Source organism: Primulina tabacum, chromosome 17 (assembly GCF_025594145.1).
Source record: "Primulina tabacum isolate GXHZ01 chromosome 17, ASM2559414v2, whole genome shotgun sequence".
NCBI lineage: Eukaryota > Viridiplantae > Streptophyta > Magnoliopsida > Lamiales > Gesneriaceae > Primulina > Primulina tabacum.
In genome coordinates, this window is record NC_134566.1 from 28,671,433 (window position 1) to 28,689,669 (window position 18,237).

The following is an 18,237-nucleotide window of genomic DNA, read 5'->3' on the forward strand; positions in this document are numbered from 1 at the left end:
CAGATTCAATGTTCTCAAAAATGCAGATTCAATGTTCTCAAAAATGCAGATTATTTTACGAGTTAGTGAGAAAGCGTCGCACATAGCGACGGTTTGTGACAAACCGTCGCAAGTAGCGACAGGTTTTGAGAAACCGTCGCAAGTAGCGACGTTTTTCAATTTGCGACAGGTTTACGAAAAACCGTCGCTATTTGCGAAATAATGCCGTTCATTCTGATGATATGCACCCACGTTGGTGCATGAATATTAATGGGTGTTAATAATCACCCATTAATGCACCAATGTGGGTGCCCTTATAATTGAATCGGGATTATTACAATATATCAAAGTTGAAATATGATGAAATCTAAAAGAAGACGATAAATATATGTGTTGGGTGCAATAATTGTCCCTGCTTGGTAGAGCGATCGAACCGCGGGGTTTGAGCTATTGTACGGTTTAAAAGATTTGAGTTGCATCATTACTACTAGTTATAACTTTTGGTAAAGCGGTAAGCACTCGGTTTTACAATATGATTGAAAAATATAAAATTTTTAATGGATTAAATGATGAATTAATTAATGTGCTAAATTAATTTATAGGCTAAACATTAGATATTGCCGGGCTAATCCTGTGGTGAACAACCTTCCCCTAGTAACACAGTTATTTTATAATTTATTTCGGGATCAAGTGATACCACATGAAATAAAAGATAATTATATTGCATATGAGTTTAATAAAAAAATTATTTTTTACTTATTAAATTATATCCAATTATTTGTCCGCTGTGATATTTTTTTAATATACACATTGTAATATATTTTCCATCAAGTAAGTTTTTGGATTTGCCTCGTAAATATAAAATAAATTATCAGTTACATGTAAACAATTTTTATTTTTTATTATAATTTATTTAGGGGAATTTGTTTTAAAATTTAATTATTTCGTATATTTAAAATCTTCAATTTTATTTTTGGTTATTATATATATTTATTTGGATTTATAATTTTTTAAAATATTATTTTAGTAGTATTCTATTTAATATATATTATTTTATATAATGTAACAGTGTTTCGGTCCGTCCGACCGGTTGAACAATTATTTTAAATTAGATCAGTTCGATTAGGAGTCAGGTTATATAAACATCGTGTGAAAGCATCAAATAAGATATAAAATGAAAGAGGATACAACAAAACACTTGCTTGGATTGATGCAAAGAATGATAGATTGAAAATCACAAGCAAACAGATAATCTATTATTACTTCTATTATAAATTATTTCTATTATAAATATATGAATTTAAATCTATGACCTTAGTGAAGTCTTAACTGAATTTGAATCGTAAATTTACATCTATGTCCTTAATGAAATCTAAACTAAATTTAAGAAAAATAAAATTTAGAGGACAATAAAATTTAGTAATATATGAGTTTTCTTATATGAAAAAAAAATTTAGAGAAAAGTAAAATTTAGCATATATATGAGTTTTCTTATATTAATTAATGAATGAAATTTAAACTAAATTGAAGAAAAATAAAATTTAGAATTTAACATATAGATGCGTTTGGATTGTGAATTTACATCTATATTTTTTGTTTGTGTTTCCCTAACTATTAATGACTTCTACAATAAATTGAAGAAAGTTGAAATTTAGCTACCATTTTCTAAAATAAAAATTTAGTTACCATTTTTTAGAATGATATTTGCACTCTATTTTTTTTAAAACAATATATGTTTTTAATGAAATTTAAAATAATAGTAATAATCAATTTTCTAAAAAAAACTTATATTTTTAATTTAATTCATAATGATAACAATAATAAATATAAGTTTTTTGTTTGTTTTTTTAAAATTATGATGGTACTTTCTTGTTCACAAGTGTTGGTTGTTGAGATTTTTTGGTAATCACTGAAAATCAAATTTCAAATTTGACATTTGAATTGTGTTTTTGAATTCCTAACAATATGTTCGTCAACATATTATTTTTAAGTTATTTTTATCAGTATCGTGAGTGGTAAACACATTTATTACAATATATAAATATTATCATCTCTTTAAATTAATATTCACTTTCATGTTTGACATGTTATGAGTCTTGGCCTCAAAGGAACAATAAATTCAAGCAAACAAATACATAAAGTCTGGGACGAAACCAGAATTATGTAATAGCGAGAATTAAAATATAAATGAATATATTTTTAGTGAATTTATCGATGTTAAGATGAATAAAAAATCTTATATAATAATTTATAAATTTTTTGTAATAAAATCTGCAATATATTTTTAAAAAAAAACTTATATCTTTAATGATATTAAAAATTAAATATATGTTTTTTTGGTTTTTTTCCTAACTATTAATGAATTCTAAAATAAATTGAAGAAAAATTAAATTTAGCTATATTTTTAGAATGAAAAATTTTGATATCATATTTGTGGGGACCCGGACGCTAATCATCTTCTTAATCATCTTTGGGATTTAATTATCAATTAAGATAAACATGGTCTAATTTTTTTTTAAATACAAAGCGGAAACGTAATGTAATTCAATGCAAATTACATATTAAACATAAACATATAAATCTTGTACTATCTACAAGAATTCAACTAGGTTCAACTATATATCAGTGCTGAATCCTAGGTTGCTTCGAAGCCCGGATCTCCACGTTATCTAGTCCAGCCTCGTTCTCTTCTTGACCATGATCCTATCCCACCTGTTGTCATGCACACATACAAACAAGACAACTGCCGGATAACTCCGGTGAGAATTATATTCTCAGTATAAATCATGTATACATGCAATCATAAAAACAATATAAAAGCATATAACTGATATTTCTAACATGTATTCAAATCAGAATATAAATCCATATCAAGAATAAATCATATTCTAAACATGTACCATCATCAGGAACATAAATCGATATGTACCATACTCAGGAACATAATCAACATAAATCAATATAAACTGTCAATTAGACTCACGACTCCACATTTAAGACTAGACTCAATCCTAGTTTAGGGATCTCGGTTTCTCGAAGTTAGCATTCCCATATCGACCAACAGTAATAGAAAAGACTTCAGTTCTATCCACGTCGATAGGGTATCGATCACCAGTAATAGAAGAAATACCAATTCTATCCACATCGATATGGTATCGATCACCAGTAATAGAAGAAGCTCGTATTCTATCCACATCGGTATAGTATCGATCACCAGTAATAGAAAGAACTCCGATTCTATCCACATCGATATGATATCGACCATCAGTAATAGAAGAAGTTATGATTCTATCCACATCGATATGGTACCGATCACCAGTAATAGAAGAAGCTCCGATTCTATCCACATCGATATAATATCGATCATCAGTAATAGAAGAAGTTATAATTCTATCCACATCGATAGCCAAACATCCGGTGACAGACTTTGGCACAATCGCCAATACACTATCTTGTGACATCGTGCAATGTGTCCGTGGCGATCCCACCACTATCAGGCACTTCTGTCACAAGATTACTCGTCTAATACCTGCTGTCTATAAATCAAGAGAACAAGTACATCAATCAAATCAATACAATAAGGTAAAGTATGTGATTTAGGGAAACTCGAGCCCAAACCTCACTCGAGTTGTGCAATCCCAACTCAACATTAATTTATACCTTTATCTTCTCGGTCCGATAAAGACGAAGTATCGAAGTCAACTCTGTCCATACCCAATCTGCTAATAACAATCGAATAGATACAATATCAGTACATAACTCAGTTCAAAACCTGTTCTGATTAATACTCAAATCAAAGCATAATCTGATCAATGCCAATCGACATATGATACCACAATACCATCTCAACCAATACCGAGTCTGATCAATATCAATTTACGGATGTTTCGACGGTATAACAATACAGTCTCAATAACCCGTCAATTCCAACACCACATATATAATACCAGAACTCATAATCAATATCGGTGCAACTCATAATTTCAACGATGATATAAATCTGATATCGATTCTCAATCAATCAATTCCAAAAATCATAACAATTACATAACCAGTCTGTTCTTTAATCTGACTTCGATTCTATGATGTCTAACATGTCAAGAACATCATATATGACGGGTATTTAATTCCAACAACATCATAATTTCAAAACATGTCTAAACGTAACAAAACTTACGTCCAGTTGTAGCCTACGTCGATAGGAACACAGTACTGAAGTCGGATTTAAAATCAGGACGGACCGATTTCTCACAAACGGCGTAAAGATTTTTCAAGAAGTTCCTCGGTGCTCCTTTTATCACTTTCTGAAGGAAATCGAAGTAATACTTATATATATATATCATCCACGTTGCATATAGAGACCAAATGTCGATTTTTCGTGATGCATGCCTGGCGCATATGCGCGCCCAAGTCCCGCGCATATGCGCCGAACGTTCTGTCCGACTTACAGCAAGTCGCGCATATGCGCGACGTCCTTCCGCGCATGTGCGCGACATTCTCTGGACTCGAGTCTTACCGATACACCTCCTCGCGCATATGCGCGCCCTATCTCGCGCATATGCGCGAGGTCCTCTGCCTTCGCCATGACATGCTCGCGCATATGCGCGTCTTTCTTCGCGCATGTGCGCGCAAGGTTCTGTCTACCTCGCGCATGTGTGCGAGGACTCTTTCTTGCTCCTCATCTTGATTTTCTTTCGTCTTTCCCGGTCTGATCCGTTCCGTCTATAATCATATCAATTATCACCAATAGATTATAATAATTATCGCCAAATCCTTTTAGATTAACCGGATAAATTTCTCGGGCCTTACAATATTTTATAATAAAATTTAAATTGATCTTCTATTTTTTTGGAAAGAAATTTGTACTCAATTTTTTTTTATAAAAAATATATATCTTTAATAAAATTTAAAATAATAATAATAATAATAATAATAAATACAAGTTTTGGTTTGTTCTCTCATCTATTAGTGGATTCTAAAATAAATTGAAGAAAAATAAAATTCAGTCGCCACTTATTTGAATGAAATTTAAATTCAGTCACCACATTATTGGAATGAAATTTACACTCTATGTTTTTTTTTAAAAAAAACAAACTACATCTTTAATGAAATTTAAAATAAATAAAAGAATAGTGAAATTTACATTCCATTTTTAAAAAATAAACTATTTTCTTATTTTAAAAATAATTATTTTTGTTTTATTTATCTCTTTAAAAAAAATTTGTAGGACCGAGCGCTTGCCCCTTTACCAAAAGCTATAGCTAGTGAAAATTGTGCAACTCAAATCTTTTAAACCGCACACCAGCTCAAGCACCATGGTTCGATCGCTCTACCAAACAGAGACAATTATTGCATCCAACAAAACTACATCTTTAATACTAATAAATATTTTTTTATCCGATTCACGTCAATTTTAACAAATCTCTCTCGAGCTCAAAAAAAATTAATACATTTTTAATTGACATCGCATGATGAGGAAAAATTTTAAAAATAGTACATTTTCATATACTTGATTAATGACAGTAACTGTTTTATTTTATTTTAATTTTTTTGAAGTGTTATTCATGCATTACTTGCAAAAAAAATAGATTATTTTCATATTTATTTCTCTTTCTCTTTGATTGTAAATAAACTTTGGATAATCAATTTATATTTCATAACTCCCAACCATGCTAGTTGAAAATTATATATAGACAGGTATTTAAAAATAAAAAATAAAATAAAATTGGTTGATTGAGAGGATAAATGTAAAAGCATAAATGGAATAAACGAAACTATTACAATGTAATTAGATAATAAATGTATTTTTGGAGAAATCTAATAATCTTCAGCAGGACAAGAATTTAGCGCAAGGACATGCAAAGGAGAAGCAAAAACAACTAGAAAATGCAATTATCTAGCAGTGCATTGTATGAACTTGCTTTGTAACTACAGTTACAAAAAAAGAAAAGTCATTGCATTTGATTCATAGATGGCTGCCAAAATCATATGTTTAAGATGGATTTTCGACCTCGAGATGATCAACGGGCCAGCGAAGCCACCGATAATTATCAGGAGTTAAGATTTCCTGAATTGAGATGCCACATTTTGATCATCTGATGCAAAAATGTCTTCCAACTCTTTGAACAATCCCTTTGATTTTGACCTGAAATCTGCAGATGTAGACGCAGCAGATGAGCTACTTCTCCACAATTCACTCAATCTAGTCTTACTTGTTGAGGGGTCGTTTGGAGTAGCCTTGTTTCCTTCTCTATTAAAGCTAGACCGTGTCAATTCTCTTATACGCCTCATCAGTGACTTATCGCTTGAGCTCCTGCTGCCGGAGCTCCCTCGTATGCCGCCTGAGGACGTAGTATCTCCCGTTTCACCGAGGTTATATATAGGGAATCGACTGTCAAGATTCTTGACAAAACCATGAGGGAATAAAAGTAAGAGTAAACCAATCAAAGAGGTAGTTAAACCTTGGAAGAAAGAGTTCGTCGTGGGATCGAAATGCTTTATCTGTTTGTACAGGGCAAACCACTCGTTGATCATTTGAACTACAAAAGCTAGTAAGAATACTGAGAGCATTGAGATCCCGAGGTTTTTCTCGTCTTTGGGTGAATAGTCATGATCCAAGAGAACCAAGCAGAAAGCGAAAATAGCAACTTCACTGCACACTGATACAATCTCCACAAACTGAACCCTTTTCTTTATGAATGGCTTCTTGAGAATCATGAAAAAGAGTTGAAACGATGTTATGCTGAGTAAGGTGATTGAGGGGGTTCTTGAACACCGGCCTTTTGAGTATGCACCAGCCATGATTCCAAGAACCATGCGCTTCAGACATTCAAGCAGTGTATAGTATATTCTTAATATTCCTAGAACTTTCTGAATGAAGGATCCTCCTGCATCGTCTGTTTCGTCATCCGAGGCAATGATTATATCACCTTGTTTTCTTGAACCACCTCCCTCAATCTGTGAGACCATGTACTTGGGAGGGCCACTCAGATCCTCGAATAACGGTCCTAGAATGATGAGATAAATTGAACGGGGTTGATTCTTCCATGTCCACCGGCCTCTTTTACCTGGACCTAGCGCTAGTCGAATAAGCTCTTGATACCAGTGAAATTTCCGGTCCTCTTGTTGTACTTCTTTGTATTGAAGCAGCTTTCCAGATATAATTCCAATGGAGAGGAACAAGAGCAAAGATAACAGCAGAAAAGCTACTAAACCCAATATCAGAACGCCGACAATTATACCAGAGGTTGTTCCACCTTACAATGTAAAACCAGAAGATGTTTCTTCATCAATAATTAGGCCAAAGCTTGTTTCGTTTCAAATAGGTCATAATAAGGGAGTATCATGTTACCACACAAAACGAAGGCTAAACTAAAAATTACTGATTTGACATACCTTTAATTATAGCTGCCGAGGATCCAGAAAAGCCTGGTAGTGAGAGCATGAGAAGAAAAATTTCGAATCTTGGAAAAACCAATGCTCCATAGCTCCATTTTTGCACGTCCTTCCTTTTAAATTTGAGAACAAGGAGCAGTAAGGCGTGCAACAGTATCAAGCCGCCGCCAATTACCGCTAGCCAAAACATGCTTCTGCTGAAATCCTTCCACCTATATAAAAATACACTCTGATTGGTTAAACAACGATGCCCATATTGGCTGAAGTTATTGTGCTCAGAAAAGACAATCAGAATAATACCGAAAACTTACCCATCCGCGTTTTGTGGATCTAAAAGGGAATCAACTCCTGGCATGATACCCATGCTCTGTCACCAGAAAATCCCATAATCAACAAACATAAGTTCAGAACATGATCTGAGTAAAAGCAATGATATCAAACCTCAAAATATGCACTGTACTCTAGAGGAGTCAGTGGCAAGCCATAAACCTTTGCAGCTGAATCTGGATTTCCTGCTACTGGTTGAACATTCTCGACGATTATCGAATCATGAATTACAGAACCATGTGTTGATCGATCCATGGGAGAACTTGACCCCACCATGACTGGTTGAACATCTCCCCTTTCCCATGGGAAATTGTAGTAAGGTATACTCCATTGCAAAGCTCTTGACATTTCATAATATTCGACTGGCAATGTAGCCGCCAACCATCTGGATAGCGCAAATACTTGAATGTGGTAAGCAACTCTCTGCGTAATGTAAAAGCACAAGATGCTCATGCTAAGTAAATGTATATTGTAATGTGGTATGTGATCAACATGAGCCAGTTATCCCTAGTGTCCAATCAGTTAATATTGACCATTAATGACACAAATGCCGAAAATTATTTTGGCGATAAAAATAGTCATCGGATTGAAATCGCTGTATCAAAAATCAAAGTTATATTTAGTGATATCCTCATAACTCAATATTAAATGCTCATATTTCGATTGTTGTAGCACATAGGCGCCTACACCGGATAAAATATGTCCATCTCTAGGACACATAGGGTGGTACAAGCAAGTATTGCTCCTTTACAGTATACTCATGGAGGCAGATGTGTGTGGTTACTATTATCACATGGTTAAAGGAATTTGAGTTTCATTTATTGCTCCACAATCTCCACAGAGGACAAGATATGTATACGACATGTTTATTGAATCATGCATGCATGTGAAAAGAAAAGAGAGCTCACAAAAATATTTCTAGTGGGGTAAGAGGATAAGGAAGAACTTGGTCTAGAGAATGCCCCTATGGATAGCAGACTGGAAGTTGAAACAGTGAGAATCACAGCAACTAAACATGTCACTGCGAATGCGATATTCACAAAGGTGGAAACCACCAAAGACATAAGAGGTACAGAATCTGCAAAAAGTATGAACAAAAAGGAGGAGTTATAAATAAATAAACAGATAAATTTATTATAAGATACTGCATTTGTTGTTTAGGCATCGGACAAATATTCTGTAAGTGAAAAAGTTCATAAGACTTACATCGCCTCACTTGTAGTATATTAGAAGCTGTATTTTTATTTCCTGAGACGTCAGTCGTTATATTTTGAAGGATGGTGACTGATATAACATCAGTATCTGCTTGTATATGCGCAATGTAGATGCTTCTACTCATCGCTTCGAAGCTGAAGTAAGAATTCAAGACAAAACCCACTAATGTAACTCGTCTATACCAATGGATATCACTCTTCTTACTCGAGGTTTTCCAAAAAATGAGAGAAAATATTATATGAAATGCACGTTTTTCCTGTAAACGAATGTGTCATCATTGATATGTCTAAAAATCCTTTAACAGAATTGCTTACCTTTGCAAATGCCCCCCAGAGATGGATATATGAGAAGAATTGAAGTCAAACACAGGCTTTGAGAACTCAATCAGTATAGGAATGCTCCTTTCCTTCGTCCGGGCAGAACACTTTGTGTTCAACCTCACAGTAGGCCTTTGAGAATCTAAGACAAAACTACAGGCAGTTAGTTCCCCTTACTGAAATTCTGTAGAAATTGATCAAAATCTTGTAACTACAGGCAGTTAATTCTTGTCTATCAGATTCATCAAGTACTCGTGTTTTTAGCTGAATGTATATATTAGAATTTTATAAAATCTCGGAACGGTTTCAATGTCTTCCTTTGGTTGCATTTTATTTTATATGAATATTTCAAGGAAGTAAAGTTTTTAAAAAATGACACTCCATTCCATTTCCTTATTACTTCATCCACATGATTTCCTTCAAAATAAAAATAGATACCATAGAGGAAGGTGATTGGAGATACAGGAGCAACGGGGGTTCCCTGTCTGCTTATCACCAAGTTTGAATACAAGCTCACCGTGATAATGGCAATCTCTGGTATATCTGTCAGCTGCTTGGTGACCCAAAAAAAATGCAAAAAAATATAAAATTATAGTTATTTCTCTTGGTCATTGTTGAAAATACCATAAAATATAACATTAACTATAAACCTGATAATAATTATAAAAAAAATATTTAAAAATAACTATAAACCTGATAACCAAATCTCCGTTTTCCGAAGTTTTTCCCAGTAATAGGAACAAGTAACCCTTGACTGGTGCTGATGGTGTTCAAGATTTCAGCTGACGAGTTCATGACAGGTTCCATAAAGTACAGATACACCTTTAAGTTCTTAATCTTGTTAGTTGCCATCACTGCTCTAGTTCCTTCGTCAATCTGAAGCAGTCTTTCCGGTATACGAGTCCTCATATTTACATACACACTCCTTCTATCTTCAAAATTCCACAGCAAAAGATCATTGGTTTTTAAGTTGAGCTCTATTTTCTCCAGTGCATAAATTTATTCTGCACTCTGTTTCTCCGTTTAGAAAAAAGAGAAAATGGAAAGCAGAATAAACTAAAGGGTTGAAAAATCACAACCCTTTTATATAAACATGGAAGGACATGAAGGATTAATTTCGTAGATTTTTTTTTGAAAAAGTACGATATACAGCCTTTTCTACAAGATTGACTCACCAAAATGTATGAGCAAACTTGAATTATCTGCCCTTGTAAATTTGTTTCCTGCAGAGTCTGTACAGAAATCTTTATCCATAACTAAGATCAGGCGCCCAAACCGAACCCTTTCAGCTAGAGTTACAGTAACCGAATATTTCAGGTTCGGCTGTAAAATCCTAAGTGTGTTTGGCACAACCTGACCAGGTCCATACACAAGAAGCTGCCAACATGAAAAATAAAATTTCTAAATACAATAAGTGGATAACTAAATCTCAATCTTTGGTTTTAGGAGCAGACGATCAACTCACGTTGCAGGCATTTACAGAAGAACATCTGAAACCACCTTGGCCACCACATGGCTCACTGAAAGATATGTTTATGGGAACCTCAGAAGTACTCGTGAAGGATGTTGCAGCGGTAATATATGCCGTAGGATTCAGTGTATCTGCAGAGGACGTGTACAACAAATCAAGTTGAAGTTGAAAATCAATAAAGGCCTAAACAAAGTTCAATTTGTAATGATTTTTTTTTCCCACGAAATTAATGTCAGAGAAGGTTTGGTCAATGCAGGAGAATATGTAGCACAAAAAGTTGAATAAGATTTGTTTCGCAAACAAAAAGAATCATAAAATCAGATCGAAAAGAAGATTTTGACTATTACAGATGTTGTAACTAGTTTTGTCGTGTTCTTCTACTATATGTTTCCATTCCCTCCGTACTTCCCAGCCTTCTTCTCAGCCTTTGATTGAAATGGTCTACATGCTATGTATGCACAATGCTCATTTCGGGGTACATATAGCAAACTGCCTAAGAGTATTCTCCGGTGATTTGATGGGCTTTTTCACCTTGAATTTGTTGGATAATTATGTCAAAAGATAATATAGTATCAAAAATATGAAATAAAATAATCAACAAGAACACAAAAATTTGTATACACTCAATCTCTCACTATATATCTCAACCCCGAGTATAACCGAGAAAATATTTACTCTAACTAACACAAGAATAAAACTCAATTTTTTCTTCTCACTTGAGTTGTTCTCTTGACATTGAGATGCTTAAAAAGGCTCCGATACTAGTTTTTGGGTAATTACGCCGAAACGATGACAATCATGATGATAATATAATACAAAAAACGTGGAATAAAATAATCAATAAAAACACAAAGATTTACGTGGTTCACGCAATATAGGTTACGTCCGTGGAGCTACTGCAAATCTTTATTATAGAGAGAAAATATTACAAGTGTATACAACTCTCAATCTCTCACCATCCCAACCGCGAGTATAATCGAGAAAATATTTTATCTCTCACACAAGAATAACATTCATTTTTTTCTTCTCACTTGAATTGCTCTCTTGAGCTTGGGATGCTTAGAAAGCTTGGATGAGATCATGTCTAGCAAATAAGCTCTTGTTATGAAATGTCTAACAAGTTTGATATTACAAAGAAACCAATCCAAGATCATCAACAACAACGATTTCACAACTCCAGTAACCAAGCACAAGAAATAAAAGAAGAACAGAGCAATTACGTGGTTCGATCACAAGTGATCTACGTCCACGGGAAGAAGGAAACAATTTTATTTATGAATCAGAGAATATTCACATGTTACAACTCAACTCTTTCTCGATCTTTTCTCTCTATCACAAACCCAATACCCGAGAATCCCAAGAAATTTAGAGCCCTGTGATTTCCCAGTAACTATTCTCCTTTGCAACTTGTGTAGGTGGATCAACGGAGTATTTCAGCTCGCCTGGACTCAATCTCAGCTGGAGGTTTTGAAACTCTCTCTCATTCTTCTTCTTTTCTTGAGCGTAACCGTGAATCAAGAAAAACCAGAAAAATTCCTTCCAACTGTATTGACATCTCCACTGATATACCCGTTGGCCTTGACTTCCTTATTGGGCCCCCATCTTGACAATCGATTTATTAGGCCCAAACATTTCAAGTCAATTTAACAATTCTCCACTTTGACTTGCAAATGTTTCCATTAACACAGATGTTCCTCCTTCCAACCAGCCCCTGTGGGCTTCATGCTTTTCACATATTGACTAGGTTCAGGCAATGCCTAAACTTAGCTGTAGGTAGAGATTTGGTAAGTGCATCCGCTGGATTTTCTTCTGTCGGTATCTTTATTACCTTCACACATCCTTTGCTGATAACATCTCTCACAAAATGTATTTTCACATCAATATGCTTGGACCTTTCGTGAAAACTTGGTGTTTGGTTAAGTGTATAGTGCTTTGATTATCACAATATACCTTAACACAACTTTGTTCGATTCCCAATTCTGCAGCCATCCCTTGTAGCCACATTACTTCCTTTATGGCTTCTGAAACAGCAATGTATTCCACTTCTGTAGTAGAAAGAGCCACAACCGACTGTAGATTTGATTTCCAACTCACTGCTGTACCAAACATAGTGAATATATATCCTGTCAGAGATTTCCTTGTATCAATACTTCCAGCAAAATCTGCATCCACATATCCTATTAGAGCATTCTCCTTTGCTTCATGTTGCTTGAACATTAACCCCAGATCAGCTGAGCCTCTGATGTATCTTAGGGACCATTTCAATGCCTCCCAATGGCTTCGACCTGGATCTGACATGAACCTGCTGATGAGACTCACAGCATGTGCCAAATCTGGCCTACTACACACCATACCGTACATGATACTCCCAACACCACTTGCATAAGGCACAGTTGCCATATCTGCTCTTTCTTGTTCACTTTGTGGTGATTGGTCTGCTGAGAGTCTAAAGTGGTGTCCAAGTGGAGTAGTTACAGCTTTTGACTTATGCATATTAAATCTATGCAAAACTTTTTCAAGATACTCCCCTTGTGTAAGAAATAGAGTCCTATCCTTTCTGTTTCTTATTATTTCCATGCCTAGAACTCTCTTGGCACTTCCCAAGTCCTTCATTTCGAATTCTTTACTCAGTACAGCTTTGATTCCTTGAACTTCTTATTTACAATGACTTGCCACTAACATGTCATCTACGTACAAGAGTAAATAGGCCATGATCCTATCATTTTCTCTTTTTATGTAAACACAACTATCGTGGTTGCATCTAGTAAAACCATTCTTTAAAATAAAATCATCAAAGCGTTTGTACCACTGCCTTGGACTTTGCTTAAGTCCATACAAGGATTTTTTCAGTAGGCAGACTTTGTTTTCATTTCCAGCCATAGTATATCCATCCGGTTGGCTCATATAAATTGTTTCTTCTAACACACCGTGTAGGAAAGCTGTTTTAACGTCCAATTGTTCCAGCTCAAGGTCAAAATAAGCAACCAAAGCAAGAACTAATCTTATGGAGGTGTGTTTAACTACTGGTGAAAAAATTTCATTGAAATCAACTCCTTCCAGTTGTGAAAAACCTTTGGCTATTAATCTAGCCTTATACCTTTCCTTTTCAATTCCTGGGATTCCTTGTTTTATCTTGTAAATCCATTTGCATCCCACAATCCTTTGGTTTTTGGGTCGATTCACAAGTATCCAGGTTCTGTTTTTGGTTAGTGATCTCATTTCCTCATCCAAGGCAGCTTTCCAGAGCTTTCTTTCCTTGCTGTTTAAAACATCCTTGTAAGTTTTAGGTTCCTCATACACAATGTCCTCTGCCACATTGAATGCGTAGGAAATAAGATCAGCATGTCCATATCTCAATGGTGGATTAATAACTCTTCTTTTCCTGTCTCTTGCAAGAGCATAAGTCTTGATTTCATCAGTTCGCACATCAGCCTCATGTTCTTGTAATTCCTCTTCTTGAGCTTCAGTTTCTGTTCCACTATTGTGATTATTTTCCTGTGGATTTAAATCTTGAAGCTCCACCTCAATTTGAGATTCCCTTGAATCTGTCTCATTTATGGGATTTTGTTTCTGATTATGTGTTGGATATCCCATCTTAGTTTCATCAAATATCACTTCTCTACTTATGAAACATTTTTGTTCACTTGGTTCTAAACAACATAGTTTATAACCCTTGACACCTTGAGGATAACCAATAAAAATACACCTCTTTGCCCTAGCATCAAGTTTTCCCTGTCTTGTATGAGAGTATACCCTGCATCCAAACACTTTTAAGTAGGTTGTAGTCTACTGGTTTACCACACCACAGCTCCATTGGTGTCTTACAATTTATAGCTACAGAGGGGCATCGATTCAGCAGGTAACCTGCTGTTACAGCAGCTTCACCCCAAAAGGATTTTGGTAATCCAGCATTCAATAGCATGCGCCTCACCCTTTCCAATAGAGTTCTATTCATCCTCTCAGCTAGGCCATTTTGTTGAGGTGTGTGGGGGACTGTTTTATGCCTGGTTATACCTAATTTTCTGCAGAACTCATTGAATTCATCCGAGACAAACTCTAAGCCATTATCCGTCCTTAAGTGTTTTAGCTTAGATCCAAGTTTGTTTTCATTCATTTCGTGCCACTCCTTTAAATTTTCCAAAGGTTTCTGTCTTATTTTTCAAGATAATGACCCACACTCTTCTTGAGAAATCATCTACAATGCTCATAAAATATTTCCCTCCACCATGAGTTTGTGTTTGAGCAGGTCCCCACAAATCAGCATGAACATATTCAAATGGTTTCGGTTGTTTTGTGAGTTCCTGTTGTGAACTTGACTCTTTTGGCTTTTCCCAAGACACAAAATTCACAAAATTCTAAACCATTCACTTTGTCACCACACAAGAGGTTTTGTTTTGACAATTCAACTAATCCTCTTTCACTAACATGGCCAAGCCTCATGTGCCAAAGTCTTGCCATTCTAGTTTCTGAATTTTGTATGGTGGCTGCATTTCCTACCACTGTACTTCCCAGTAATGAGTACAACCCATTTTTCCTTATTCCTTTCATGATGGTCAGGGATCCTTTCATGACCTTTAACAGACCATTTTCTGCTTTAAATGTATGACCATTCATTTCTAATATGCCAAGTGAGATGAGATTTCTCTTGAGTTCAGGAATGTACCTGACTTGTTGAAGCAATTTTTCAGTGCCATCATGCAGTTTCAATCGGATGTTACCTGTTCCAATTACTTTATAACCTTTGTTATTTCCCAGCAGTACTAATCCACCATCCCCTGGTTCCAAAACTTCAAACCAGTCCTTGTTAGGACACATGTGAAAACTACAACCCGAATCAAGAATCCATTCCTTGTTTGTTGCAGTTTGATGAACCACTAGTGCGTCTGCTGATTCATAACCATCTGAGATTACAACATCACTTTCACCATCCTCCTTTCTATCATGACCTTTCTTCCTATCCGGGCAGTCCCTTTTAAAATGACCTTGCTTGTGGCAATGATAGCATTTAAAAGGTGTCTTGGAATTCTTATTACTGCTTGTTCTTGATGAGTTTGATCTTGATCTGGACTTTGCCTTCTTGTGCCAATTTTGTTCACGCTTTTCTGGCCTACCTCGCACGAATAAGCCATCAGCACCATTTGATTCTTTTCCTTCAATTTTCTTCTGCAGTTCTTTAGCCTTCACTGCAGATTGAACTTCATCAAGGGATATTGTTTGTTCCCTTCCATAGAGCATAGCATCCTTGAAATGATCATAGCTCTTTGGAATCGAATTCAGCAATAGCAGGGCTTTATCTTCATCATCTAGTTTTACATCAATATTCACAAGATCATCAATGATCTTGTTAAACTCATCAATCTGCTCTGAGATGGTCTTATCTTATGTCATCTTGAAAGAATAGAGCCTCTGTTTTAGATAGAGTCTGTTGGCTAGAGATTTTGTCATGTAGAGAGACTCAAGCTTTGTCCATATTGCACTAGCAGATTCTTCCCTTGCCACTTCCCTAAGGACTTTATCCCCTAGGCTCAAGATTATGGAGCTGTGCGCTTTATCAAGGATTTCTGCTTTCTCCTTTTCATTTAGAGATTTTGAAAGAGCTGATTCTCCCTTTAATGCTTCGACAACTCCTTGTTGAACCAACATGGCCCTCATCTTTACCCTCCATAATCCAAAATCATTTAGCCCTGTGAATCGTTCAATATCAAATCTTGTAGACCCCATCGATATGGTTTAGTTTCCCACAGACGGCGCCCCTTGTTATGAAATGTCTAACAAGTTTGATATTACAAAGAAACCAATCCAAGATCATCAACAGCAACGATTTCACAACTCCAGTAACCAAGCACAAGAAATAAAAGAAGAACAGAGCAATTACGTGGTTCGATCACAAGTGATCTACGTCCACGGGAAGAAGGAAACAATTTTATTTATGAATCAGAGAATATTCACAGGTTACAACTCAACTCTGTCTCGATCTTTTCTCTCTATCACAAACCCAATACCCGAGAATCCCAAGAAATTTAGAGCCCTGTGATTTCCCAGTAACTATTCTCCTTTGCAACTTGTGTAGGTGGATCAACGGAGTATTTCAGCTCGCCTGGACTCAATCTCAGCTGGAGGTTTTGAAACTCTCTCTCCTTCTTCTTCTTTTCTTGAGCGTAACCGTGAATCAAGAAAAACCAGAAAAATTCCTTCCAACTGTATTGACATCTCCACTGATATACCCGTTGGCCTTGACTTCCTTATTGGGCCCCCATCTTGACAATCGATTTATTAGGCCCAAACATTTCAAGTCAATTTAACAGCTCTATATATAACAAACTCTTCAATTGTGAATGTCAGATGTAAATTCAAACTTTGTTAGCCGCTATTTGGACGGTAGTGCGGACGTTCGCGTTGAACGACGTATGTAAACATAAGCACAATTTTCTTGCTTACAATTTTGGTCAATAAACCACATGTTCAAATCTCAACATAATATTTCTTAGGTTCTATAGCAGCTCGGTGTGTAAAGCCTTTTTTTCGGACACGAGATAAAGAACTACTAAGTAAGAATGGTTATAGTTATATACATTTTGTATTGAAATGTCAAATTTCGAAAGACGAAGTTTGAGAAGAAAGGAGTGTTGTTCAACCAATAGTCCAGTAATAGCTAGCGCAGGCGGCTCCGTGAAGATAACCACTGGTGCACACCTCAAATGAATGAAGCCCATCCTGCAGCCCTGTATAGGACTCCTTTTCGCTATTACAAGCCGAGAAAATACCATGATCCAGCTGCATTTGCAAAAGATAGCTAGTCAAAATCAAAAGATGAATGAATCATCATAAAAAGTACCTCTCAGCACCGTTTTAGCTCATTAGATAGGACGACGAAGGATGTATCATGTATGATACGGGCCGGAACCAACATATGGATAACATAAGGTTTATAACTCTAATACTTTTGCAGAATTTGAGCGTAGAAGTTCGATGAAACAAAGATCAACTTAAGTTTTTAAACTTGAAATAATAATAGTGCAGCTAAAACTAGTTACCTTGCAAATTGTGGAACAATCGGAGCAGAAGCTACCAGTGTCACTCACAAGAACTTGAAAACCAAAAGTAGCGGAGTTACTGTTTGAAAATGGAGAAGGGGTCTTCAAAAACTTCACAGAAACCTCGGGTCCGCCACAACAACAAACTCCCAAACACAAAGCAAGAAAAAGCCAACATTTGAGATTCAAGAATGAATGAAATTTCAAACCCATGTCACAGAAACAAGTTGAAAACTGTCTGACGTACAAAAACCCAAGCATGAAATGCTATCTTTGCAAAACTTAGAGCAAGAAAATTTAGATTGTGCTAGGGATAATTCCAGAAAGAAGAAGAGAGTGCATTCAGTGGTCACAAGTTTGAGTGGGGATAGCGAGCTCGTGAGTTTTGGACAAGACATAGCAAGAGACAAGAATGGAATAGGTTGGAGTTGGCTAAAACTATCAAAGTTAACTGGTTCAATAGATTTCATAGAATTTATTGGAATTTGCAACTACAAAA

General features: G+C 35.5%; 1 protein-coding gene across 5 annotated transcripts; it reads right to left on the reverse strand.

Annotated features, from left to right (window-relative positions):
- Positions 1–5,767: 5,767 nt before the first annotated feature.
- LOC142530922 (uncharacterized) lies at positions 5,768–18,168 on the reverse strand. 5 transcript variants are annotated; one of them, XM_075636848.1, is made up of 13 exons: positions 17,739–18,168; positions 17,340–17,478; positions 10,699–10,835; positions 10,409–10,610; positions 9,927–10,165; positions 9,672–9,783; positions 9,231–9,375; positions 8,908–9,050; positions 8,610–8,779; positions 7,864–8,124; positions 7,686–7,741; positions 7,375–7,586; positions 5,768–7,235 (listed from the first exon to the last, which is right to left on the reverse strand). In XM_075636848.1, exons 1-13 carry the CDS (start codon positions 17,997–17,999, stop codon positions 6,037–6,039), a joined length of 3,276 nt encoding a protein of 1,091 aa, XP_075492963.1. In that variant the 5' UTR covers positions 18,000–18,168; the 3' UTR covers positions 5,768–6,036. The 5 variants fall into 5 exon arrangements, with proteins under 5 accessions (XP_075492963.1, XP_075492962.1, XP_075492965.1 ...); XM_075636847.1 differs by having other exon boundaries at positions 5,769–7,235; positions 7,816–8,124; positions 17,739–18,167; XM_075636850.1 differs by lacking the exon at positions 17,340–17,478 and having other exon boundaries at positions 5,770–7,235; positions 7,816–8,124; positions 17,739–18,166.
- Positions 18,169–18,237: the final 69 nt, after the last annotated feature.

Excerpts from the sequence above, each read along its gene's own strand:
- LOC142530922 (XM_075636847.1), bottom strand. The coding sequence starts at position 17,999 with ATGCTTGGGTTTTTGTACGTCAGACAGTTTTCAACTTGTTTCTGTGAC. Across the intron at positions 9,051-9,230 it reads TCTGGGGGGCATTTGCAAAG|CTTCGAAGCGATGAGTAGAA; the intron begins GTAAGCAATTCT and ends TTCTTACTTCAG. Across the intron at positions 7,742-7,815 it reads AGTACAGTGCATATTTTGAG|AGCATGGGTATCATGCCAGG; the intron begins GTTTGATATCAT and ends TTCTGGTGACAG.